This window comes from Chlorocebus sabaeus, chromosome 9, assembly GCF_047675955.1.
Source record: "Chlorocebus sabaeus isolate Y175 chromosome 9, mChlSab1.0.hap1, whole genome shotgun sequence".
Taxonomy (NCBI): domain Eukaryota; kingdom Metazoa; phylum Chordata; class Mammalia; order Primates; family Cercopithecidae; genus Chlorocebus; species Chlorocebus sabaeus.
Window position 1 is genome coordinate 78,507,388 of NC_132912.1, and position 26,252 is coordinate 78,533,639.

At 41.5% G+C, this 26,252-nt stretch overlaps 1 protein-coding gene across 3 annotated transcripts in view; it reads right to left on the reverse strand.

Annotated features, from left to right (window-relative positions):
- Positions 1–4,981: 4,981 nt before the first annotated feature.
- ARID5B (AT-rich interaction domain 5B) overlaps positions 4,982–26,252 on the reverse strand; it is a 192,093-nt gene continuing 170,822 nt past the window's right edge. For 2 of the 3 annotated variants that reach the window (XM_007963331.3, XM_007963334.3), the window contains 2 exons: positions 15,984–16,182; positions 4,982–11,047 (listed from right to left, as the gene is read on the reverse strand). In XM_007963331.3, the coding sequence (XP_007961522.3) occupies positions 8,885–11,047; positions 15,984–16,182 (2,362 nt within the window). In that variant the 3' untranslated portion in view covers positions 4,982–8,884. The remainder of the gene's footprint in view (positions 11,048–15,983; positions 16,183–26,252) is intronic. The other variant, XM_073019114.1, reaches the window with a different exon arrangement.

A 26,252-nucleotide genomic window follows, 5' to 3' on the forward strand; every position in this document is an offset into this window, starting at 1 on the left:
TGGATTAGAGTGGGCCAACTGACCAGAAAGTGTCATGCGAAAATGTTCTGCCAAAATGGAATTGTACGATGGTTTCTTCTTGGTCATGGTTACATTTGTCAAAATTCACTGAACTGTACACTGAAGAGCTGTACATTTTACTGCCCATTTTCTTCTTGATTTCTAAGGGCTATTTATATATTAGAGATACGAGCTTTTTGGGATATAAGTTGCAGAAGTTTATTCCCAAAGTAAAATTTGTATTTTAAATTTGCTTATTTTTTGCATATAGAAATTTTATTTTTATGCCGATAAATTTTCAATCTTTTATAGTTATAGTTCAGTCTTTTATAGTTATAGTTCAATCTTTTAGAGTTTTATAGTTTCTGAATTTTGAATCATAGGATGGCTTTTGCCATGCCAAGGTTATAAAACAATTATCCCGTGTTCTCCTCAAGTCTTTCATTATAATTTTATTTTGTACATTTAAATCTTTAATTCATTTGTAATTCATCTGTGTATTGTTTGAGGTTTAGATCCAAATTTTTTTTCCTACATGACTTCACATATTATTTCACGAATAAAATTTCTAATATTTCACCATCTTTATATTTTCAGAATAAACTTCTTTGTTATGTAATATTTCAATAACTTTCAAATTTTATTTTTATATTTTTGTACATGTATGTGCACACACACACACATACGCTGTATGTGTGCAAATAGATGTAAATAGGTATAGGCATAAACTTTTATAATTTGCTGAACTTTTTCTTAGGATTTCTGCATCTGGTTTATAAGTGCAATGGGTCTGTATTTTCTCTTTCTTTCACTATCCTTTTTGAATTTTGGTAATAAGGTCAAAATAAACCCATAAAAAGAATTGTGTAGATTTTCCTCTTTTTCAATTCTCTGAAACAGTTCTTAAAGCCATCTGGGATTGGTGTTTTTTGTGGGGACATATTTGACTACTGACAAAGCTCTTAGTTATAACTTTTATGTTCCTTCTTGAGAAAATATTGCTAATTTCTATTTTTTTTATGAAACAGTTTTTCATCTAACTTTTCCAATTTTTAAACTTAACATCATCCTCTAATAATTTTAAAAGTCTCTATTATATTCATTTTACTTTCCTAGTACTGTTTATTGATGTCTTCTCTATTTTGCCCTCATTGATTTATTTAAAAACCTTAGGGTGCTCTGACTCAGTGTTTGTGCTGATTTCTTGAATTTCAGGGTTGGAGTAGGGTATAAAGAAGAGAGAAATTGCACAGTAAGAACAAACTTCAGGAAAGAGTCTTCTAATGCCATGGGCAGGTACTGCCTATTTTGATTGGTCATCAAAAGCTCAGTTATTCCTTATTTTCCTCAACTGTAAAGTAGGAATATATTATAGTATCTGCATGATGGAATGTTATAAGGATCAAATAAATTAATACCAAACAAACATTTAAAATATTGTCACATATAGAGCTGTCATTGATATCATTAGTTGTTGTTATCATTATGTGTAAAGGAGAAATAAAGTAACAAACCCAGGTTTGAGGAATTAGGACCAAGACACTAAAAATATGTTGGTTGCGTTTTTTCGCACTTGGTCCCTAGGTCCCCCTCTACCACCTATCTGGCCATGATGTTCCTCACACTGAATGCCCTCCCAGTCTCCGTGGATAAATGTTGAATTACCATGGAGTGAAGAAGGATGGCTTGAACATGGCCACATCTAATATTTCACAGACTTTCTGGAAGTTGCATTCAAGCCTCACACAATCGGATTTAACACAAACGGCAGGGCTGTGTTAAAAGATACCATAAGTGTAGCCTTATCTTAATGCTTTCTAAATCATTAGTTTATTGAGCATTTAACTGGCTAAATATTTTTATAAGATGTATAAATTTATATGATGTATAAATCTTGAATTGAAAAATATTAAAGCCATTGTCACCCCAATAGATAAAGTTTTGCTAAAAAGAGGAACAATGTCGTTTGCTTTAGTGTTTAGGTTAAAGTTTATGTGCAGATACTGGTTTATCCGTCATTGGGTCTATCCATATATGCATATTGACCAATTGGCCTTTCTAGAGCTGTGCTGTCCAATAGAGTAACCGGTAACCACATGTGGCTATTGAAATTTAAATGAATAAAAATTAAGTAGAATTAAAGAGTCAGTTGTTTCATCACACCAGGCACATTGCAAGGGTTCAGTCACCACATTGGCTATTAGCTACTATATTGGAAAACTCTAAATTATAGAACAGTTCCACCACCCCAGGAAATTCTAATGAACACCTCTGTTCTAGAGGGAGTTTCACCAATAATTAAAGTAGCAGTAGTTCCACCGCAAAAGTACTAGTAGTTCTTGTACAGGTGCCTCGGGGAACAGATCACCTACTTGTTACTAAAGCAGGCTGAATGCCTGTGGCTATGGCTAGCATGATTAAAAATAATTTATTCTTCTGAGCAGGTTAAACAAGTGCTTTGGAATGTTATTTATCCTGAGAATTACCATGGAGATTCCAAAATTCAGGAATTCTGAATCAGTGAAGCCCAAATTAATGTGATTTATTATATTCCCTAGGTCAATCTTGAAGGCTGCACTTACTTTTTTTTTTTTTTTTTTGAGATGAAGTTTTGCTCATAGCCCAGGCTGGAGTGCAATGGTGCGATCTTGGCTCACTGCAACCTCCACCTCCCTGGTTCAAGTGATTCTCCTGCCTCAGCCTCCTGAGTAGCTGGGATTACATTGTTCCTGGCCAGAGGTCACCTCTGACCCCACTCCCACCTTCTTCCACTTACATACTTGTTGTTATAAATGTCACCTATTTTCTGGTCACTATCAGCCCTAAAACATTTGTCAACTTTGGCCAGTTTCCTAGAATAGACATTGGACTTGTCATTGCTTTTGTTCTATGAGTGACATCTTTAGCAAAAGCACCTCTTCTCCAACAGTATCTGCCAACCAGCGCCTGGCAAGAATGGATAACTTGCAATGTTTCCTGTTGCATAGGAATCGAGTATCAGATCTGCAAATGCTGAATGTGTCACAGGTGGAGGAACATTCTTCTGATGTACTCACAGCAAGTCACATGATACGGTGAAATACACATGACTCAGAATGAGGGCCAGGGGACCATGCAGCTGGGGTTTCCTCTCGTGTTTGTCGGGTGCAGGATTAGCTAAGGAATGACAGCCAGCAAGAAGAGGGTGAGGCTCCTAACATGTTGTGGCAACTCCTGCTGACCCTGATGTGCACGGGAAGGGTCCTTTGGAGAGTCAATAATGATGAGGAAAAGGATCCCGTGGCTTTTACCAAAATATATGTTTCTTTTCTCCTCTGAGTTGTGGTGACATGCTTGCTAGCATCTTACTCTTTCCTGTCTATCAAAGCCGCCCTGACCATAAGCCAAGGCACTCACCAAATCCTGTTCCCCATACCTCTCCTTCCTCTCTAGGACTCATTAAGAAGGGAGCACATAGGGTGTTGCTTTGTAAATACCTCATTTCAACTCACGATAAGCGGAGCAAAGCCAAGGGAAGCTGGAGGTAGAGGTCAAGGGAACAAAAGATCAAAAATCTTTGCCCATCACCACCAGGTCTATGATTAAAAGATGCAGACCTCAGAATATGCAGTGCTTTCCCAGATATTCCTCTTCCTGAATATCTTTCCATCAATCATCCTATTTAATTCATCACCATGTTTGCTCATTCCTCCTTCTAAGTACCTCTGAAATGTGTCCACCCTCACCTTCCATCACCCCACTGAAATGACCACCACCTCATTGACGTTAGATTGCTCTTAAGCTCCCCTCACACAACAGCCAGAGGGTGATATTGAAAAAGACAAATCTTTCTTGCTTAGGATAAAGACAAAATTGATCACATCAATCTGTTCTATTGGGACCTACCCGCCTGCCCCTGCTATGCGCTCTAACCTCACTCCTTCAACAAGGCCATCAAGCCCCACAGGCATTTCTCAATTCCTCTAATAAGCCAAACTCGTTCCTGCTTCAGGGCCTTTGCACATGTGGTACCCTGTGCTTGACCTACCCTCCTCCCAATGCCCTCCCTCCCATACTCAGCCAGTCACTTTAGTCACCACCTCCTCTTTGTGTGTCATTTTACTCCTCAAACTCCTCTCTCCTGGAACTCAATCACACTGAAGTTTTGAATTTATAGGAATGACTATTTGATGAACTCTCTTTCCCACAAGATTTATAAGCTCCCAGAGACAATATTTTATCTTTTATTTACCATTGTATTCCCAGCTCCTAATACTACACCTGGCAATTGGGGCATGAGTACATCTTTGTTGACTGAATAAAAAACAATTAACTCGGCTGGGTGAGGTGGCTCACACCTGTAATCTCAGCACTTTGGGAGGCTGAGGCAGGCAGATCATGAGGTCAGGAGTTCGAGACTAGCCTGACCAACATGGTGAAACCCCATCTCTACTAAAAATTAAAAAATTAGCTGGGTGTGGTGGCATGCACCTGTAGTCCCAGCTACTCAGGAGGCTGAGGCAGGAGAATCGCTTGAACCTGGGAGGCAGACGTTGCAGTGAGCTGAGATCAAGCCACTGTACTCAGCCTGGGTGACAGAGCGAGACTCTGTCTCAAAATAAATAAATAAATAAATAAATAAATAAGTAAAATAACTTTTGTGATTATCCTACCAGCAAAGGAGGATGGTATACAAAGGAAGTACACAGATGAGAGCCCTGGCTTCAAATCCTGACTCTGCCATCTGTTGGGTGATCTTGGACCAGTTGATTTACCTCTCTAAGCTTTAGTTTTCTCCTAAGTAAAATGGGTATAATCATATTTACATGAGGTTGTGAAGCTAAGAGATACTTGCCAACTGGGCACCCACTAGGTCCTTAGTGAACGACAGACATTGCCATCATTATTGTTACCATCCAATTTAGACAGATGGGGTGGAAAGTCTTCTGGGGAGGCCACAGGCTCCTCAGGAAGAGTGACAGATTACTCACACCCAAAAGGAAACAGATAGTAACATTTTTTATTAAATATTACAGTGGATCAAAAAGTACAAAATATCTCTTGCCTGCTATGTGATTGGGAAACTATTGGCACGTAATACAGTATCAAAAGCAGTAATAAGTACAATTTGGAAAACATACAAAATTGAGTGTTTATAGTTGGCTCAGCATTCTTCTGGTAGTGTTTAAACTAATGCAAAGGTTACTCAATAACCTCTCCATTGGGAAACTATATATCATCACTGGGCCATGTTGCTATATACAAATAATCACCTTACAGAGCATAGAGGTTACATAGCTGGAATCACCAAAAGTATACAATATTTACAACACAGGAAAGTTTAAAAAAGTATTAACAGCCAAGAGATTATGCTGCTATTCTTCAGACATATTTCAACCATGAGGAGACAGGCAGAATATCAAATACACTAACAGCCAACACTGGACTTTAAGTGCTCAAGATAATCATTGCAATGGTGTGGGTCTCACCAGGGCAAACTCATTCCCATTTCTCTTTAAAATTGGGACAAGAGTAAAACTAGACCAGATGGGACTTGGCTGACCACCACCAAATGTGACTTTGTGGGACGGTAAGTGAAGAGAAATAAATGGTTCTCTTTGAAGGCACACTACATAAAATATTTTTTGTGGGACCACCTCGAAATTTCCATCAGACACACCAACACAGTGAAATACAGTACTTGAGAATTCATGCACCAGGTCAGAAAGTTGTAAAGTTAACATCGAGTTTTAACAAACCCTTTTGTATATGCCCTGATAAACAAGTGAACTTAAGAGCTTCTAGCTAGTAAATAAATAAGTCAGTCCTGTGGCAAATATTACAAGTTTGAATCACTTACTAGAAGAATACTTAATTCTGAAACTCGGTTGGGCCGTTTTTATTTTTTTTATCATGTGGAGTTGCCAAACATTAAACCAGAAGTTGCATGGAAAAGTTTTTTAAAAATATTATTTAGAATCTCCAAATCTCCAGTAAATCACAGACTTAGTACATTTTGAATTGCAACATTTCTTGGAAGCCACACTCAGTAAATAGATTTATGACTCCACTGCCAATTCGATTCCACAGTTTCCTTTACAGAACTACCAATAACAAAGGTTTGATTGCACAAAGAAAGGCTTGTGCAATTCCATTCAATAATAAGGCCCCTTGAACTCAAACAATGCAAACAAAGCCTTATTTAAGACATTTTAAAACGTCGTTCTCAGCCAATGAAGAATTCAATGGTCTTTTTGAAAGATTTCCAAGATCTCTGTTCAGAGTTTTAAAACAAATAACACACTGCTTCTGTTGGGAATGCATACCCCCATTTCTCTTTATTTGTACTGATGTTTTGCCGAGGGTATGAGCTTCCTCAGACAGAAACAGTGAGTCTCCTCTCGGAAGAGATGAGAAAAACAAAAGCTGGACTATGTTAACATTGTTTGAAATGGTGTGATCGAATTCCAACATGATGAAACCAGACTGAAATCATTGCAGTGGAAAAAACAAATGCCCCATATTCCAAATAGGTGAGCTCCACTGGGGACAGATGCCCCCCCCCTTTTATTTTTTTGAGACGCGAACTCATAGAAACCACATATGATCTAGCCCATGTCTGCTGCAGAACCACCGAAGTTTCCTTTTTCTTCCATGTCCTCCAATTCTGTGACCATTCAATCTAGTGCAACTTTCTTATATGTGTCATGGCTAGCATCTTGCCAGCTGGAATTGAGATTTTTTCCCCCCTCTAGCTTGTGCAATAGCAGGATAATCTGCACTCACACATTTATAATCTAAATTCTACTAGTCTATCTATGGTTCTATTAAATATATATATATATATATATTATTCCACAGGAAGGTAAATAATTAATTGAAGCAAATGGAACTCTTAACACTGGATCTCTACATTCTTTTGTTTCCACCTTTGGATATTAAGTATGTTACATTGAATATTTGGCTTCATATCATGGAGACATTTCAATACAAATGCACGGCATGCATGGCTTTGTTTAAGAGCCGCAGTTTCATTGTTATCAGTTTTGATTATTTTGCAGTCAAGTTACCTATTTAGAAGTTGAAAATTGTCATCAATTTTCCCAGAATTAAGTATCTCAGAGGTAAAAGACTTAGTTAGCTATGGTTCTAAAGTCTACTGGTAGTGTTGCGGGAGGGGCAGTGGGCTGGGGACTTCATCCAAGCGGTCTTCAGCAGGGATGGGACTTGGGGAGAAAATCCACTCTCTGTATCCATTGACTTTTAATTAATACAGTTAGAAAATGTGTCCACCTTAATGTTACATCTCGGTAGCAAATGGAATACAGTGGCAAGAATGACAACGGACATTCTCCACATCTTTTCACTGCCTGAGCAGCTTGACCATTTACTTCCAACACTAAAAGAAACCAGAAAGTGGACTGTGTTGCCAGGTGGTTAAAAACATGACCCCAACCACCTTACAAGTTTGTGTGTGTGCACACACAAAACTCACGCCCCATAAACCCAAAGAGGATGACTTTTCTTTCGAAAAGGCCAATCCAGTATGTCAGTTATCCTCAAAGATGTGGCCTGGGAGATTCTTCTTGGGAATGACAGGAAACCAACTGGATGAAAACAACGTGACTACTTATTACTCAAAAGACCGAGGCTAGAGAAGCTATCAGGACTGCAGCTGCTCCTCTTCTGGCCAGTTGAGCTCCATCCTCTTCCCAACCCCCTCTCCCAGATCATTTAAAGGAATCAGTGCCAACACCAATGTAAATCATTTTGGCTCCTGTTCTAATTTTTGAAATTCCTAAAATATCTGTGCAGCCCACAAATATGTCCTCTAGACTCTGTTGTTATTCGGCAGCTTGCTGCCAGTGAGGTTTTTGTTTTTATGATTCCTCTGGTATGTAGGACAGTTTCACAGCCTAGATAAGGTAAGTACAACGCTCAATATTTTCACAGAACCCAATACTTCAAAGCAAAGCATTTGGCTGGGTAAGCAGTGTATAAGCTCTTTCAACTATGCCATTTATGAGGAACAAAATCCTTAAGTTGCGGATCTACAAAGGAACGTTCTTTGCACTATTGTGTGCTTGACTGTTTCTTTTTCATTTGTTCCACTAGAATCAGTTGCTTCAATTTGTAAACAATAACTTTACCACCCAAAGCTGCTCAAAATAAGATGTGGAAAAATTACAAACACACATCAACAACTAGGACAGTCAGCCTCGAAAACAAAACAAAAACAAAAAGACCTGCAAACAAAAGCAATACCATTTAATAATAATAATAAAAAAAAAAGAGACGAGAAGGAACTGGGAGAAAATGGAACTACCTGTATATAAATTAAGTGAGCAAACAGTGATACGGGTAGTTTTAAGAAGCAAATATATACAGTCAATTTAACAGTGTTTACTTCTCTGGATTGTTTAATAGTGTCAAAATGAAAGATCTATTGAAGTTTCACTATACATTGCATTGATTGAACCTTGGAGAGTTTTATGAAAAAGAGGGGCATCCCTTGGCATCTATTTGCCAGTCTTCCTTGCCCGTTCCTTTGAAATGCCTGCCTCTTATTTGCCCAGATTGTTTCCTGACCATCCGAACTCAGATGGGGTCCTCTAAGTTCTTCCTGGATATTCACAAATCCCTTCACAAGGCCCACGTGCTAAGTGAATGATCTGGAGGTGCCTGGGCATCTGTGTTGGAAGGGAGTCAAGACTGACCAGCCAAGGCTAGAGCTGTCCCACAAAAATCAGGCATGTTCACCTCCCCTTTGGGCCCCGAAAGCTGGGACTGATCGTAGCCTCAGATTAGAAGAAATACTGCCTTCTAACTCTATAAGCCAGCACTCCTGGGTAAGGAGTGAAGCTCTGTTGGCCATGCCGCTTTGGACTGCTGGGCAGAGCTGAGCCTACAGTTTTGTACTGGGGTGCACGGATGACAGCTGGGAAGATGGAAAGGCAGCTTGAGGATTTATAGCAGCTAAAGGGTAAATGCTGTTATGCAAAAGGTCCCCATATGAACTTCCTACAGGTGTAGCCGCAGCCAAGTGTCTGTACAGCTGCTGAGAATTTGTCGGTGATGTAAAAATTCCTCTTTGCATCACAAGCGAGTGGAAAGCCAGGGGCTGCATGAGCGGAGAAAGCACAGTCTGGTTTTTCAAGTACTGCAGAGAATGAGAATACCCAGTGGGGAGCCTGGAGTTGAGGCCCGAGTTACACAGGCTCCCGGAATACAGACCTGGGAAGATAGGGGAGGAGAGGGGAAGCTTGTGGCCTTCTGATGCGCCCCCGGAATGCCCACCGTGCGCTGCCTTGCTGCCTTCACTCTCCTGCTCAGAGGCCTTCTCCTTCCCAGAGACCTCCTTGGATGGGTCTAATGGGGACACTGCCCGGGCCTTTTTCCCTGCAATCACAAGGTCCAAATCCTCCAGGCTGCGCTTGATTGGCCGCGCCGCCCCAATGTTCTGCGGGCTCATTTTCCGGTGCAGGATTGGGTGGACCATGCCTTCCATCTTCCTGAAATTCTCTAGTCTCACATGGTGAGGTTTTCCTGATCTTGAAAGTGACTCAGGGTATTTTTTAGGGCCTGACATGGTCATAGGTGATACCCGACAGGCTTTGGGGTGACAGTCTCGACTCTGGCTGCCTAAGACCTGGAACTGAGAGACGCCTTTGCTCTCCTGGGGCCCTGTGGTGGAGTGAGCCAGGCCCAGGACCTTGCCGGTAGGTTTGTGCGGGTTCTTGGGAAGGCTCAGATCTGTAGGCTGATCATCCGTAGGGGCTTCTGCTGCCGCCGACTTTTTGTCTTGCAGGTGCAGGGACGTGAGATAATTTACATGGAGCTTTTCTTGGTGTCTGTGGGAAGGAAAAGAACTGTTTTCCGATTCCCTGTACATGTCCCTGGAAGGGTATTTGGATGTCTGTTCATTATGAAGATGGTGCTCGGTGTGTCTGTAGAGGCTATGGAGATGAGGGGACGAGTAGAAGTCGGCCAGGAAGCTAGGCATGTGGGAATGGGGAAGGGCCCTTTTCTCTAAGAGTTTATCCTTGCCCTCGTGAATTTCTTGCTTCAGGACGTAGGAGTCAGCAAGGGGGTTAAGGTGATGCTTGGAGAAGTTGCAGCGGTGGGGATCTGATCGACTCAGTTTCTCATGCTTAAAGATGTCATTGATGGTCTTTCTCTCTTCCGAGGGCTTGCTTCTGAAACTCTGGACGTGCTGAATCACCGATGGCCGGCTGACCGCCATATGGTCAGTGCTTTGGCCATGGTGGGCTTGGGACAAACTGGAACACAAGTCATCCCTAGCAATCAGTTTCTTTTTGCTGATCAAAGGGGGTGGGGAGCCATAAGGGTAGCTACTGGAGAGGCTGGCCCCACTCACTTGGGACAAAAGCTTTTTCTTGGCCAGCGGGGACATGATGCCTGGGTTGCCCCTAGAGTACAGCAGGGGTGTGTAATTAAGTCCATGGTTCTCATTCATGGGCCCAGTCAGCTCTTTGTCTTTGAACATGTCAAACGACTGGACCACAAGGACCTTTGGGGTCTGCTTGAGCGCATTATGGATGTCGTCACTGCCCAGCTGGTCCACCTTCACGGTGCAGTTGGCGATGTAATCCGCCATGGCGGGCAGTTTGTCATCCTCCGTCTCATTCTGGTTTGCCAGCGGTGGCTGTGTGGTGGGGAAGCTGGGGAAGGATGCTTCTTGCGGTTCATTTTCAGGGTTCTCTGTAAAACAACACAGTTTGGATTCTTGTTTTGAGTCCACCAGGGCACTAGGAGAGGTGAGTGGCTGTTTGTTGGCCCCAGGGACCAAGGCTGAATCTTTTTCCGGGGCCAGAGGAGCACTTGGGAGTGGAGGTGTGGGCCCCTTCTCTCCCGCCTCCTCTGCCACCTTCTCACTGTTGGAACCTTGGTCTGTTTCGTTGTCCTCTGGGTCTACTCTGGATGCCAGGGGCCTCGCTGAAAATTCCTGATACCCTTCTATTTTTTTCTTCATGTCTGCCGCTGGGAGAGGCTCAGGGATGCTTTTCTGGCTTAAAGTCTCTTGTTCTTTTTCTTGCTCTGATGAAACCTGGTAACATATTTCAAAAGACAGTCAGAAGAAAACCAAACACACTGACACGTTTTGCTATGAAATGAAATATTCCACACAGCAGTTTTACTTGAAAACAGGCTTGTCAATCAGTTCATGAAGTTTCTGTAAAGCTTTATTACTCCCCAATCTTGGCTCTAAACAAAGAAATCTAAATTACAGAAACATTAGGGGAAATATGCATATTCGCTTCAGTCCCTTATGAGACACCTATCAAAATAGCAGTGTTTTGTACTGATGGTATACAATCATGTCACTCCTTGATTCTAATATATAGTTTAATTCTAAGGTTGTCTTCTTGTCAAATCAGTCAATTATCCAAATGGGTTTTAAATTACATGTTGTGTTTTATGATACTCCTGAGAAAGATTTTTTTAAAGCATTTCTCTTTCGAAAATTCAACCAACCCCATGTTAACAACAAACAATGAACCTATTGCAACTCCTTGCTTTTCTTTAAGAGGGCAAACCCCTTTCCAATGTATTCAATATGACGTACTGAAGATTAGCAATGCGTAAGTGTTAATAATTTCTACTCAGGCCAGATGACATGCAGATAATGCTAAAATATTGACAAAGTATGAAGATTTCTTGGCAGCCTGTCTACCTGAGGGACAGAAGAGACTAAGTCCTTCTAGGTTGAAGCAAACTACATTTCTATTAAAGCCCAAAATGAAGTTGTCAAAATTCAGACAGTCTGTGCCACCACAAATATAGCTTTGCTGTTCAATGAAATAAATTATAGTCAATGAGACAGACACTCCTTATGTGACCCTACTGACAGAAGCTGTGGGTACCAATTTGATCCATCTGCATTATGTAGCCATGTAAACTTTGACCTTAAGAGGTCATTTTAACTTTCTGTCTGTGACCCAGCTGACTGACAAGCCCTTTCAAAACTGCTGTCATTCTGCCCTGACCTGTCTTAGCAGTCACAAAACAGTTGTACTGAGCTGGTCTTTTTCCCCTCCTTTTTCCATCTCATCCCTTGAACTTTGTTCTTCTCTGTTAAGAAAAGAGGTGCCTGTAATCTCAGCACTTAGGGAGGCTGAGGTGGGCAGATCACCTGAGGTCAGGAGTTCAAGACCAGCCTGGTCCACATAGTGAAACCTCATCTCTAGTAAAAAACCAAAAATTAGCTGGGCGTGGTGGTGGGCGCCTGTAATCTCAACTACTCAGGAGGCTGAGGCAGGAGAATCGCTTGAACTCCAGAGGTGGAGGATGCAGTGAGCTGAGATCATGCCATTGCACTCCAGCTTGGGCAACAAGAGTGAAACTCTCTCAAAAAAAAGAAAGAAAGAAAGAAAAAGAAAGAAAGAAAGAGAGAAAGAGAGAGAGAGAGAAGTGCCTGCTACATTAACATCTTTGGGTAAGATTGAGGATGCTGGTTTAGGAATACGTGGTAACAAAAGTTTTAAGAAATCACACCTATTTCATAGGTGTGTTTCCTCAAATCCTTTAAAAAAAACCCCTGAATTTTAGGGATGGGTTATACCTAAGAGTCTTTGCTTATCATAACTATTTTTCTTTATTTTTGTACTAGTAGTTGCCTTTTCCAGTACAAATATCATTCCTTGTTCTACATTAATAATCGTCATTGGTCTCTTGAGCTTATACATGACATAAAAATACAGAAAAATGAGTATGGCAAGGGAAAAAGGCAAATTGCTTCTAATTGTTAGTTTCTTATGGGACTATAGTTTGAGGCAGGGCAATGGGGGATACTCAGTCCCACTGAAGTTTCTATGATGTAGACCTGCAGTTATATTGCAGTCCCATGCTTCGGGCTGTAAAACAGGTTTAGGAAGTCTTTGAAAGCTAGGCAGAAAAAAGTAAAGGACTTTTTTTCTAGGAAGACATTTTATGATCTGCTTAGTATGTTAAATGTTAGCTTCCCACCATGCAACTTGCAATCCCATTATCTGAATATAGTGGATTCAACTAGAGGGAATTTATCACCCTTTCTATCTCCACTGTGTTCACTGCTTCATATTGAAAACACCAAAAAGTAAAAGCAATGAAAACAATAAAATCCAAACCAAAAACCCCAAATAGCGTTAATGAGAAGAAATACACCTGGCTAATCACATGGTTCTATGTTGGAGGTGGGAAGTGATTCGTATTACAAGGTCAGCCTTGGAGAGAGTGGAAGATTCCATGAGGTTTAGATAACCTTGTCATGACAACCTTTGAAACTTACAGCTCCCTGAAGGGAATAGTTGTGGCCTACAGGAAATAGAAAGCCTAACAGTTTTAAGGGTTTCTGTGGACTCTAGGGAGTAAGGCTCCACTCTTGGGAATGGTCATCTCCCAAGCTGACAGGCTCAGTGCATAGGCTAAGGATTCCTCCTACCATTCACAAACCAACCATTTCAAACTGAATCCCCAAAGTGGAGACATTCAAGGGTCAGCTGTCCCCTTGGTCCTCAGTCTGTCCCCTAGTGCTTTGTGTACATATGGCAGCTAATAGAACACACTCATCTGAAACCCTATAATAAATCACCAGGCCAAAAGTATCAAGGAAAAATGGAATGTAAGCATGCACTTGAAATTTCCTTGTTTTTGGCCATTTATGTTGCAGGTTTGCAGATGTTGAGAAATCTGCATCATCTGGCCAGGGACAGTGGCTCACACCTGTAATCCCAGCACGTTGGGAGGCCAAGGAAGGTGGATCATTTGAGGTCAGGAGTTCGAGACCAGCCTGCCCAACATAGTGAAACCCAGTTTCTACTAAAGATACAACAATATTAGCAGGGCGTGGTGGCGTATGCCTGTAGTCCTAGCTACTCGGGAGGCTGAGGCAGGAGAATCGCTTGAACTTGGGAGGCGGAGGTTGCAGTGAACCGAGATTGCACCACTGCACTCCAGCCTGGGCAACAGAGAGAGACTCTGTCTCAAAAAAAAAAAAAAAAAAAAATCTGCATCATCTTCCTCCTCCCCCTTTTTAGTTACTAGAGCTTAAAATAATTATGAAACTTAATAAAAACAAAAAACATAAATTTCTCCTCTTGGTATCAATACTATTTTCTTATGTAAGAGTCAGTTGGGTAAGTTGATGTCTAGATGGGAGGTTGGTGCATGTTGAGCATGTGTGATTTAAACCAGTGTTTAATTATGAAGCCTTTTATGTGTTCATTATAAACCTGATTTTTTAGGGGGTATTTAATATCAGCACCAAAACTCCCTCTGGGGTTGAATCCTAGAACATGCTGTCTCCAAATGCGGCTAAGTTTTTTTTTTTATTTTTTTTTAATGGGCAGCAACGTGTTTTATTATTCATGTTGAAACAGAGCCCAGATCAGCCTACAAGACTGGCTGTATGCTGGTGGTAATGGCTTCTACCAAAAGGCTGTTGGGGGCTGTGGGTGGCTGGGGCTTGTTTTAAAAAGTTCAGAAACTACCTGTTAATATGAAAAATAATAGTGGTTTCAGAGGAACCATTTCAAAATTCCCCTATAAATAATACGCACTTAAGATTTTTCTTTTTTCTTTTCTTTTTTATTTTTTTGAGATGCAATCTCGCACTGTCACCCAGGCTGGAGTACAGTGGCAAGATCTTGGTTCACTGCAACCTCCGCCTCCCAGGTTCACGCCATTCCGCTGTCTCAGTCTCCCAAGTAGCTGGGACTACCGGTGCCCGCCATCATGCCCAGCTAATTTTTTGTATTTTTAGTAAAGACGGGGTTTCACTGTATTAGCCAGGATGCTCTTGATCTCCTGACCTCATGATCTGCCTGCCTTGGCCTTCCAAAGTGCTGGGATTACAAGCGTGAGCCACCACGCCCCGGCCACGCTTAAGATTTTCCTAAATTGGTCTCAACCCAAGGCTGTTGCATAGAAATCAATTATGGGAGACAAACACATCTCTAAAGTTTTCAGGAGAGTCTTGCAGAGCTACAGCACCACGGTTCCAACGTCCCTCTTTCCTAGATCCCCAAACCATTTTTTTTGAGACATGGTCTTACTCTTGTCTCCTAGGCAAGAGTGCAGTGGTATAATCACGGCTCACTGCAGCCTTTACCTCCCAGGGCTCAGGTTATCCTCCCACCTCAGCCTCTCGAGTAACTGGGACCACAGCGGGTCACCACCATGCCTAATATTTGTTTGTTTGTTTGTTTGTTTTTTGAGATGGGGTCTCGCTCTGTCGCCCAGGCTGGAGTGCAGTGGTGCAACCTCTGCTCACTGCAAGCTCTGCCTCCCAGCTTCACGCCATTCTCCTGCCTCAGCCTCCTGAGTAGCTGGGACTACAGGCGCCCGCCACCATGCCCGGCTAATTTTTTGTATTTTTAGTAGAGACGAGGTTTCACTGTGTTAGCCAGGATGGTCTCCATCTCCTGACCTTGTGATCCGCCCACCTTGGCCTCCCAAAATGCTGGGATTACAGGCCTGAGCTTTGTTTGTAGAGATTGGGTTTCACCATGTTGCCCAGGCTCTTCTCGAATTCCTGGGCTCAAGCAATCCACCTGCCTTGGCCTCCCAGAGTGCTAGGATTACAGGTGTGAGCTACCATGTCCAGCCCCAAAATATGTTTTAAAGTCACACCAGCACCTCAGATAGACTGTGGAACGGCCAAGAAGCCATGTTTTCACAGTAAAATTCTTTGATGTTAGTATAGCTCTGGCTCCTTCTCTCTCAAAGCCTGAGCATTTGCTATCAGTTTTCTACAGGATGTTTGCATCTTTCTAGAATCTATTCCTGGGCTATCCCACTCAATACTAGGCACTGCATTTCAACTCAGCAAGCTGAAAGGTTTTCAGGAATTGGGGAACTATGAGGCGAACTGTGAAGCTCAGATTTCTTGGCTTCTTCATCAAGCCGTCCAACTGTGCAGGGACACAGCTGTGTACTCAGGGCTCCAGAAGGACCTCGAGGCAGCACATGTCTTCCAGAGGTACTTCTGGAGCAAAGCAACTCACCTCTGCGGCATCCTGGGGCTTTGGGGCATTTTCTTTTTCTTTCTTGCTTTTAGGTATTTCATGTTTGATGCGTTTGGTTCCAGATACTTTTGCTTTATTCTCATTTTCCTGTGAACTGTTCTCCTGTTTCCGAGGTTTGATTGGAGGCAGGGGCTTATCTTCTTCTCCTTTAATAAACCTTTCATATGGTAGGATTAATCTAAAAGGTTAACAGAAGAGATGATGGGTCAGTTGAGTAATTCCAGTAGCATCAATGCTATGGGGGTTTACTTTATTTTCTCAATATAAACAAATTATTAAATGACTTCATCTCCAATGACACTGCTATACTTCTATAAACTTACTCCACACTTTAGTGTTCTGCTTCCTTGGTCAAAATCAGTACCTGATAACTTTTTTTTTTTTTTTTTGAGTCAGAGTCTCGCTCAGTCGCCCAGGCTGGAGTGCGGTGGCACAATCTCGGCTCACTGCAAGCTCCGCTTCCCGGGTTCACGCCATTCTCCTGCCTCAGCCTCCCGAGTAACTGGGACTACAGGCGCCCGGCACCACGCCCGGCTAATTTTTTTGTATTTTTAGGGGAGACGGGGTTTCACCGTGTTAGCCAGGATGGTCTCCATCTTCTGACCTCGTGATCCGCCCGCCTCGGCTGCCCAAAGTGCTGGGATTACAGGTGTGAGCCACCTTGCATGGCCTGTACCTGGTAACTTAATACTTCTCAGTAAGACCTCTTTTTGGTTTTGTGGGTCTATAGACCAAGATACCAATGGAAGCATCTAACATTAACAATATCATCATCACTCCCCATGGCACCTGGCTAAGTGCTAACAAAACTGCAACAATAATGCTAGCTGCTTTACCAGTCCATCAACAACTATTTATTGAGCACATACTATCGGCAGTGTTCTAGACACTGAGACACAGCTGTGAACCAAACATTCAAAGCTTCTGAGCTCATGAAGCTTATATTCTCATAGGTACTACCATGTGCCAGGTACATTTAAAGATTATTTTATGTAAACTCCACAATATCCCTATGGCATATTATTATTATTCTCTTTTTAACATATGAGGCAACTGAGACCTAAAAAAGGTTAAACAGTTTGCCTGAGAGTCATACCATTTGTTAGAGGTGAGATTTGAACCTAGTACTGCCCATCTGAAAAGATTTTATTTTCATTCATGTCAAGACAGAGATGAAACATCTAAGATAAAAAGGTCAATGACAGGCAAGCACAGCATGACCAAGAGACAGTTTAGTCTTATCCCACAGCTCTGAGTGGGGTAGCAGACTCCACTAGGAGTTCTGTTTTAGGGTGCTAAGTAAAAAACAGCCCCAGCGAGAAGGAAGGCAGACAGACTATGCAAGCCACAAAAACCAGAGGGTTGAAAATTTCAAGCGTTTTAATTATATAACTTTTTAAACAAACTGCATAAAATTGCTCTAAAAAGAGAAACATCAAACAGCTCTAGTTTTAATCTGTTTTCCCTTTGCGATGCAGCTCTTTATCTGAAAGGGAAAAATAGCTGATGTAATTAAAAGGGATGGATTGCATTACAATCTCAGTTTCAACTTCAGTGATTAAAGTTTTTATAATGCATTTGGTATGATTAATGACTCACTGTGGGATTAATATAAGACTCAGCCTTAAAAATATGAACTTTAATACAGCAAACATAATTTGTTTTAAATAAGACAAGTTGACTCAATGAAGAAAATGTACTTGGCTTATAAACATAGTAAGTCTGTTGAAATATTGGAGATCCTCATTATTTTTAAACTAAGATTCCCAGGCAAAAACTTCCTTGGTCTGGATATTGGTGTGCTATCCTAAAATTGGTTTCTATCTATGTTATTTGGATCTCAACTTCTTAACCATACGTGATTGTTCAGGTTTGACAATACAGATGTGGGGACATTTGTGATCCTCATATTTTACTCTTTAATAAAATACCGATAAAATTATGGGAAAATCAGATCCCAATTTAGAGCATATTAGAAACAAAATTCATTTACTAAGCATGCTTGGACAAGGTATGAGCAAGGAGGCGTGAATACTACTTTGGAGCCCTACATCTGGCAGTTGGCCAGCCATGAAGATCAACAGAGCCCATGGGGAATGGCGATCTTCAGATCCCATTACAAACTGAGTTTAAACATGTTACAGCTGCTAAAACTGGAAACTGCCCTCCCTGTGCAGACTTACTAAAATAATATATGGCTGCCAAATACCTGCTTCCCACTGTAATATTACAGTTAATGTTTATATAATAAAAAGCATAACTAAGCAGAAAAAGAGAGAAAAAAGCAATCCTGTTCATACTTGAATTTATTCTATCTCATCTGTGAAGTCCCCAACATTCCCCCCAATTCCCTTTTTCTGCCTGGTTCTGCCAGGGACTTTATCCTCTTCAATATTGGCAGGTTGGGGATTTTTGTCCGGGAGCAAAATGCATTGAATATTTTAAACTGAAAAGATATTTTAAATTGATTTTAATGAAAACATATTTTATTGTTGGGACAGATAGGTTTGTTTTACTTTTGTTTTGTTGCCATGGGAACTCAAAGAGCACTGAAGTCTGGGTATTCCAATGATTGCAATTTGCTAGTACCGCCCTTCCCCCAACTTCATTTTCTGATGGAGATGGTGACACCACGAGGGACCTTCTTTACTGAGAAGAATGACAGTATTACCTCTGAGTGTGGGGAGGGGGAGGAGGGAAAGCAGAGAACTGGCTAGGAGAGACACCCCATGGACCCTGCAAGGACCCCTCACTCTGGGTTCTGAGAGCTTTGGGCCAGCCTGGCTCTCTAGATGGGTGCTAAGGAGACTTTAATTTCCTTTTCTAATTTTGCAAGTTCACAAAGCAGGGCACCATTTTCATTTCAGTTCCTTTTTTTTTTTTCACGTTTTCTTTCCTTTTTTTTCTTTTCTCCCCTTCACTCAACTCAGCAGCTGGCTGGCTGACAGCAGTAAAAAATACATTTCACTTTGCTGGTCAAAGGCCTAAAGCCAGAAGCAGGAAATCTGGAATTAAATGTTTCTTGTATCTGGAAAGAGGCATGACTAAGGTAAAACTGAATCCAAACACAAGTCCTGCTTGTTCAAGGCTTCCAGAGAGAGTATATGAGAGTGTGTGTGTGTGTGTGTGTGAGAGAGTGTATGTGTGTGTAAAGGTCAGTTGAATGTTTTTCCCCCCCCTTCTAAATCATTGAAAGATAATTATAGTGGCTTGGGGGAAAAAAAGGCTCCTAAAATAAAACAAGCAAGGCAGAAGCTAAAAGGAAGCAAGTAGAAATATGACCAGCTAAGCTTTGAAGAACAGGGCACGGTCTCGCACGGCACACAATCGCTGCTTCATATAGCGATTTCCGTTTGGTGCAATTTTCACTGAATGTTTTTTCAGTTATCCTGTCATGGTACAACACAATTACCCCACAGGATATGATCTTATCATATGATTATTAGAAGTTTTTACAGTACAAGAGGACAAAAGCTATTATAGCTTTCTGAACATTTAAACGTTCAATGTACATGTGGTACCATTAAAAACAGGTTAGCCTTAGATTAGGTCAACATTGCCTTATGTAGAAAGCTGAGTAGGTTTGTATTATATAAAGAATTTAGTAAAATGCACCATGCCTGTGCCTTGAGGATGATTATTTCTCAAATATTTGTAGCACAGCAAAGATTTTATCAGTTTTTAAACTGTAGAGATAAAAGCAAACATGCACTCCAGCCCCCAAGAATTCATTACACAGGAGAAATAGTTTCAATGGACTGCAACTCTAAAAATGGGGGTTGGCTTTTAGGTGGGTGGAAGTAATGGGGAAGAGAAGCAATATATTCATTAGAAAATCCAGAGAGATTTTCCCCTTCCTGATCTACATCTAGTCTGGGGATTGAAAGCTGGACAGATAAATGGGCCTTTATTATTATCCAGATTTCACATTTCAGATTAGCAAAATGCTTATTTATGATGCCCTTAATGGATCTGAAATAGGTAAGCCATTATGTATTAAAAAATAACATCTTTCCATAGGCATAAGATTTGTAGCAGCATGGGATTTTATTTTTCCCTAGGAATAATACAAGAATAACATTTTCCACCCCAAAGCAGAAACAGTAGGGGGGCCTTTTGCTATCACGGAGATTCTTATTAAATTCAGTCACTGTGAAAAGCAAGATTTTTTTCCCCCTCCTCATTCTTCTTTCTTAAAAAAAAAAAAAAGACTTAAAAATCAACCCAAGTTAAAATTAACAAATCAATAGCATTATAACCTTGATTTATTAGCATCTGAGCCACTAAATTATCATCATACATAAAATTGCTGGTTTGAAAAGATTTCGGCTTTGCTAAATCTCAAGTTAAATAATGGTGCTCAGTATACTAGGTTTTTAGATCTGCCTCATCTGATATTATGAAAAATTCAATACATTTCTCTACAGCAGAAGTCAGGGGTCAGCAAATCTATTACTGTAATGTAAGTAATCTGGCAACCTGCCAACTCTCCCTTTTATTATTATTTTTTTTAAACACTAAGGCAGATAATTTTATATTTACAAAGTCTAAAATCCTCCAGGGCCTTGCCTCTCTTTCTCAACAAAAAGCAGTAGCCTTGCATTAGAGAAGTGTATATCACACATGTCCTCATCATTTGCATTTTGTACAAAAGAAGAAAAGACCCTTCATCTTTATTACACAACATTCCCTTCCCTCCCCTCAGAAGCAGAGGAAAAATAATGTCAAACCTCATCTGAACAAGTAACCACTAATGTCTCCTGTGCTGATTAATGCTTGCATGGAATGACCGAACTTTTGGGTCAAAATATTTAGCAAACAGTACTTAATAGGAAAAATGAGAATCCATCTATTTACAGAGCTTGAAAAATGGTATTACAATAATGTCTGGAACTGATTGAATCCAGAGAGTGGGGGCAAGAAGTGGTGAACCTTCAGGGTTGTATTTGAATCACAAAGTCACCCCAGTTACTATGTAGGCACTTTCATGGTATCAAATCAGTGAGAAATTCCAGACCTAAAGGTTTGCTGGTGTCCTTGGAGCAGAATATTTTCTAGGGGCAGAGGGAAATAACACTGGCGCATGTCAGGTCAAAGATGCCACTACTGGCCAGGTGTGGTGGCTCATGCCTGTAATCCCAGCACTTTGGGCAGGCCGAGGCAGGTGGATCACTTGGGGTCAGGAGTTCGAGACCAGCCCATCTCTACTAAAAATACAATAATTAGCCAGGCACGGTGGTGCGTGCCTGTAATCCCAGCCACTCGGGAGGCTGAGGAAGGAGAATCGCTTGAACCCTAGTGGCAGAGGTAAAAGTGAGGCGAGATCGTGCCACTGCACTCCAGCCTGGGTGACAGAGTAAGACTCTGTCTCAAAAAAAAAAAAAAAAAAAAAAAAAAAAAGGGTACTACTCCTCTAATAATATTAGGCTTTTTTTGTAGTAACAACGAAATGACATATTGGTTCAACTGGGACTTCAGACCTGATCTCACCCCAAATGGAGTCATTACACCTCTGAGTTGATTCCAGGCTTGATAAATTTCTATGACTTGGCCAGACATTTCCCTTTGCAGCCAGAAATTGGAAATACAACTTCACTGTGAAGTATGGGAAGGAATCTTTCACCAAATATGGAGCCAATAGAAGGTGTGTTTTTCCTTTCGGAAGATGAGGTACACATGCTTGTTACAGTTCCAATAAGCATAGAGAGTTTTTCTAATCTCACATAGTGTTCACCTCTCAGGTGCTAGACCATGATAATAAAAGTGGAAGAAGAGCTTTTGGGGGTAGGGAACCAAACCAACAGCCAAAGACACAAATGTGCTATGTAAATGAGCAGAGAAATGAGAATGTTTCCTTGGTGGGCATAACCCTGGTTGAGCACACTAGCTACAGCGATGCTTTGTTCCTGTTCTTTTAACAGCTAAGCTCCATCTGAGAGAGACGTGAGCCACAGATGAAGATCTCCATTTTATAGTGCGAACTTCAGTGGAGCAGAAAAAATAGCGTGCCGAGTGTGACAAGCTCTCCCCATAACCAAGAGAGCTGAGAAATAGGCCTCCAGTGTCACCTCCCAACAGGCAAGCATGTGAACTCAAAGTCTGGGGCACCAAACCACGGACTAAGAAGCCACCCTGACATGAAGAACGAACCTATAGCGGGGCCCATCTGAGCCAACAAAATGGCAGCAGAGTGCAACAGAGTCTGTGTGAAAGGTTCACCCTGCCCAAGAGCTACCAAAGCCAAACTGCCCTTCATACTTTAAAAATGAAGTAGGTCTAACTAGCATCACCTGTATTCTATGCTAAGACACCTAAAATCTATGGAGTCCACTATTAACAACGATGAAATATATCCATGTGTCACCACAAAAGGTCTCTTTTCTGGGAAAATGATCTGCTCACAGGGGCTTCATTACCTACTCAACAGGCAGCAGATGGACAAGAAAACTTTTTGAAGGCTTTAATGCTCTCTCCATTGGCCCCTGGAAGTGGTGGGAGAGTTGTTTCTTAGGCCCACTGATAGGATTCTGATACCTCCCTCTGTGGTCCCAGAGTGTGTATGACCCTAAATGAAAAGTAGAAAGAAAGGTACGTGGTACCGAACACAGCAAGGTGATGGCTCGGCTCCCATAAAGGTGTGTCAGTGTGAGAGAGTCAGCTCAAAGATGACAGCTTTCCTGAACTGGAGTTACATGGATTTCAGGGGACTGTGTTAGAAGCAAGGTGGGAAGGTAGAGAAACCTTTCAGGTCATTCATATATATTGATTAGGCATTACAATATTAACAGCCACCACCATGCAATACATTCTTATTAACACCAGGCCCTCTGAATGCTTTAATTTCAACCATTACAATAAAAGAAATATCCTACAGATATATTATTTTATCTCATTTTATGGATGACAAAACTGATGTTCAGAGCTAAATGATTAAGTGACTCGTCAATGGCACACAGCTGTTTAGTGTCACAATTTGAGTTCAGCCACCAAACTGCCTGCCTCTGCTAGTCCAGCTGTCTTCATCTCAACAAGCTGGCTGTGCACCTTCATACACAGATGTATCAACACGGAGACGTACCAACACGGAGGAGATACTGAAAGATCACTCCTGCGTGGGTTAAGTGAATTCCTAGCTCCTAAGGAGTCACCTGAGAAACTGGAGTGAGCATTCTCCTTTTCTCAGAGGCAACAGGCCTATAAAATACATATGTGGCCATTCCACAAAGGGTCAACCTCCTACATCAGAAGAAGCCCTATGGCTTGGGCACTGGGCAACTACTCTTACAATATGCTACAATAACCATGCCATAGCTCTTCAGAAGGTAGTGATACTAGTTGGATCATGCCCAACTTAATATTGGATGGTAAAAGAAATTCGAGAATCATATCCTCCATGAATTCCACCCTCTAGGACTTAGTCCTACCAAGCCCAAGCTTCCCATGGTCTCCCTAATAAAGCTCCTTTGGGGCTTTCTATAATATCTGCATGCCACATGTAAGAGTGTCTAGACTGGTATTATTCCTATGCCTTTCAAATGACAACCACATTGAAGAAAGTTGGAATGGACTTAAGGAAGGCTGATGTTATGTTCCCAGTGATTAAAATGCATGCTTGTAACAGTGAACACAGACCATTCATGGTGCCTCACCCACTACAATGCCAGCCAGCAACAATTGCAGCAATTACTCTTCTCAATGAAAAAAACCCAGTGACTTCAGAATTGAGTTGTATGGTTCCATTTCAAGGGCAGATGAACATTATTTCAAGAATAATAAACCCAATACTGTTTTGTTTTGAGACAGAGTCTCACGCAATCATGGCTTACTGCAGCCTTGACTTCCAGGACTCAGATGATCTTCCCACCTCAACCTCCTGTATAGATGGGACTACAGGTGTGCGTCACCATACCTGGCTATTTTTTTCTATTTTTAGTGGAGATAGGGTACCACCATGTTGCCCAGGCTGGTCTCAAACTCCTAGGTACAAGCAATCTGCCCACCTCGGCCTCCCAAAGTGCTGGGATTACAGGGTAAGCCACTATGCCCAGCCAACATGGCAGTGTTTTCAATGTGATGTGCACCCCACAAATGATGGAAGGCAGTGTCAAAATGTAAAAACAGGCAAACAACTATTGCATTTAAGCCCCATGCATGTTAGATCCTACTGGTTCCAGAACTTCTGAAATGTTCAACAATTCTCCCACAACGTTTATTATTTTGGTGAAACTTTGTAGTAACTTACACAAAGACAAAATGTTCCAAGAGGGTTTCAGTGCAAGAGTTAAGAATATACTTTAATGGTAAACAATTACATTCTTCCGTCATATGATACTTTTTTTCCCTTTTCTTTTTTGGAAACATGCTTTCTGAATTTTCAATAGTTTCTTTGTGAAGGCATCTGTTACTCACATAATTGAAATGATGTTTGTGCAGTGGCATGCTTGAGAGTACAGTTATTTAATCTTAATGATAAAACCCTGAGGACAGAAAATCCTAAGTAGAAACCTTTTGCTATTTATCAAAAAGAAAAGGGCTAAGACACCTAATCTATTCTCAAATTTAAATTCACGCTTGATGAAAACTATCAATAAAACATGGAACTTGCAAGGTTTCTTAAATACTATAGTTAGGTTCAAAGGGTGGGATGGAGGAAGTAGGATAAAAACAAAAATGAGACAATAAAGGAGCTCAACAAAGAAAAACTGCTGTTTGGCAAGCTTTTTTTGGGGGGGGGCGGGGTCAAACAAAGAACTCGCTGTAGTTTACAGCATGACATACACACTTGATTAGTTTGTGCCTGCGGGTGTTTTTACACTCAACAGTGTAAACTCTAACTTCTATTAATTACAACTTGCATTTAGAGGCAAATTTAAGAATTTTTAAGTAGAGATTTTTTTCAAAGGCTGTTGTTTATTGTTTTTAAAATAGAAACCAGTTTTTCTACTCCAGGGTCTGGCTAGAGTTTTGTTTTCCTTTTTAAAAGTTTCTTGAAATATCCAGGCATTGGAAAGTTATCAGAGCATTTTAGGCATGCTGAGTGATACAGAGTATGAGGCCCTTGTGTATGAAATTACCTGACTGTCCTTGGGAGAGAAATTCTTTACAGATGACAAGAAGCAGCTACTCTGGGTGTAGGGTGTTTGCACTGACCTGATTCAGAGCCCTGTGGGAACAAGCTTGGTGGGGTGTAGATGGAAGAGAAGCTGTACAACTTCAGTCAACCTAACTCTGGGCAACTTGTGTTCAGTTTCCTGGGCTTCTGGTTGTTGATAAGGGTTAGGATGCCTTCTGTGGGTTTAGGGAGATGAGAGTGGCAGGGTGGCCGTGTTGCAGAGGTAAGCCCAATAGGGGCCACAGGTCAGGACTGCCATGAGAAAGACCGTGTTGGGAAAGGAAATGCAAGTCCCTTGACTGGGTAACCTTACCACGGATGAGGATGGGCAGAGTCTACCCACTGCACCTTAGGATAATAGTTCATAGACACTAAGAGGATAAACTGCACTACCTGCCTTTGGGGTATGTGACTTGGAAATTCAGCCTTAGGACTTTCCTGACAGCCCCTTTTACCATCTCATTCCCTATCTTTTTATACACATTTTCCAGGGGGGGACTTTGCTCATTTCAGTTGAAAATTCTCTCTTCCTTCTTTGATCCCTGTTGAACTTATTTTTTGAAATTACATAACTAGTTTTTATAGGTGTAGTTTTTTTATTTTTTTGAGACAGAGTCTCGCTCTGTAGCCCAGACTGGAGTGCAGTGGCGTGATCTCGGCTCACTGCCACCTCCGCATCCCATGTTCAGCCATCTCGTGATTCTCGTGCCTCAGATGTCTGAGTAGCCAGGATTTACAGGCATGCGCCACCAGCCCCAGCTAATTGTTGTATTTTTTAGTAGAGACAGGATTTTACCATGTTGGCCAGACTGGTCTCAAACTCCTGGGTCTCAAGTCATCTGCCCGCCTCGGCCTCCCAAAGTGCGGGGATTATAGGCATGAGCCACCATGCCCAGTCTACAGACATAGTTATAACTCTCTTCCATGTGTGTACAGCCTTTGAGTCAGATCTTGTGATAGGCTGGATAAACCAAGGATCACGGCATCTTCCAGTTCTAATGAGTCGTGGTGGCTCCCTGGGGATGCCATACTAAGAAGAATTCTGAGGCTGAACCTGGGCTCACGGGAAGCAGCATCCTGTTCCTTCAGCAATCTCCGCTGTGAATATGTGACAAGGGTACCTCCTCACTGTTTGC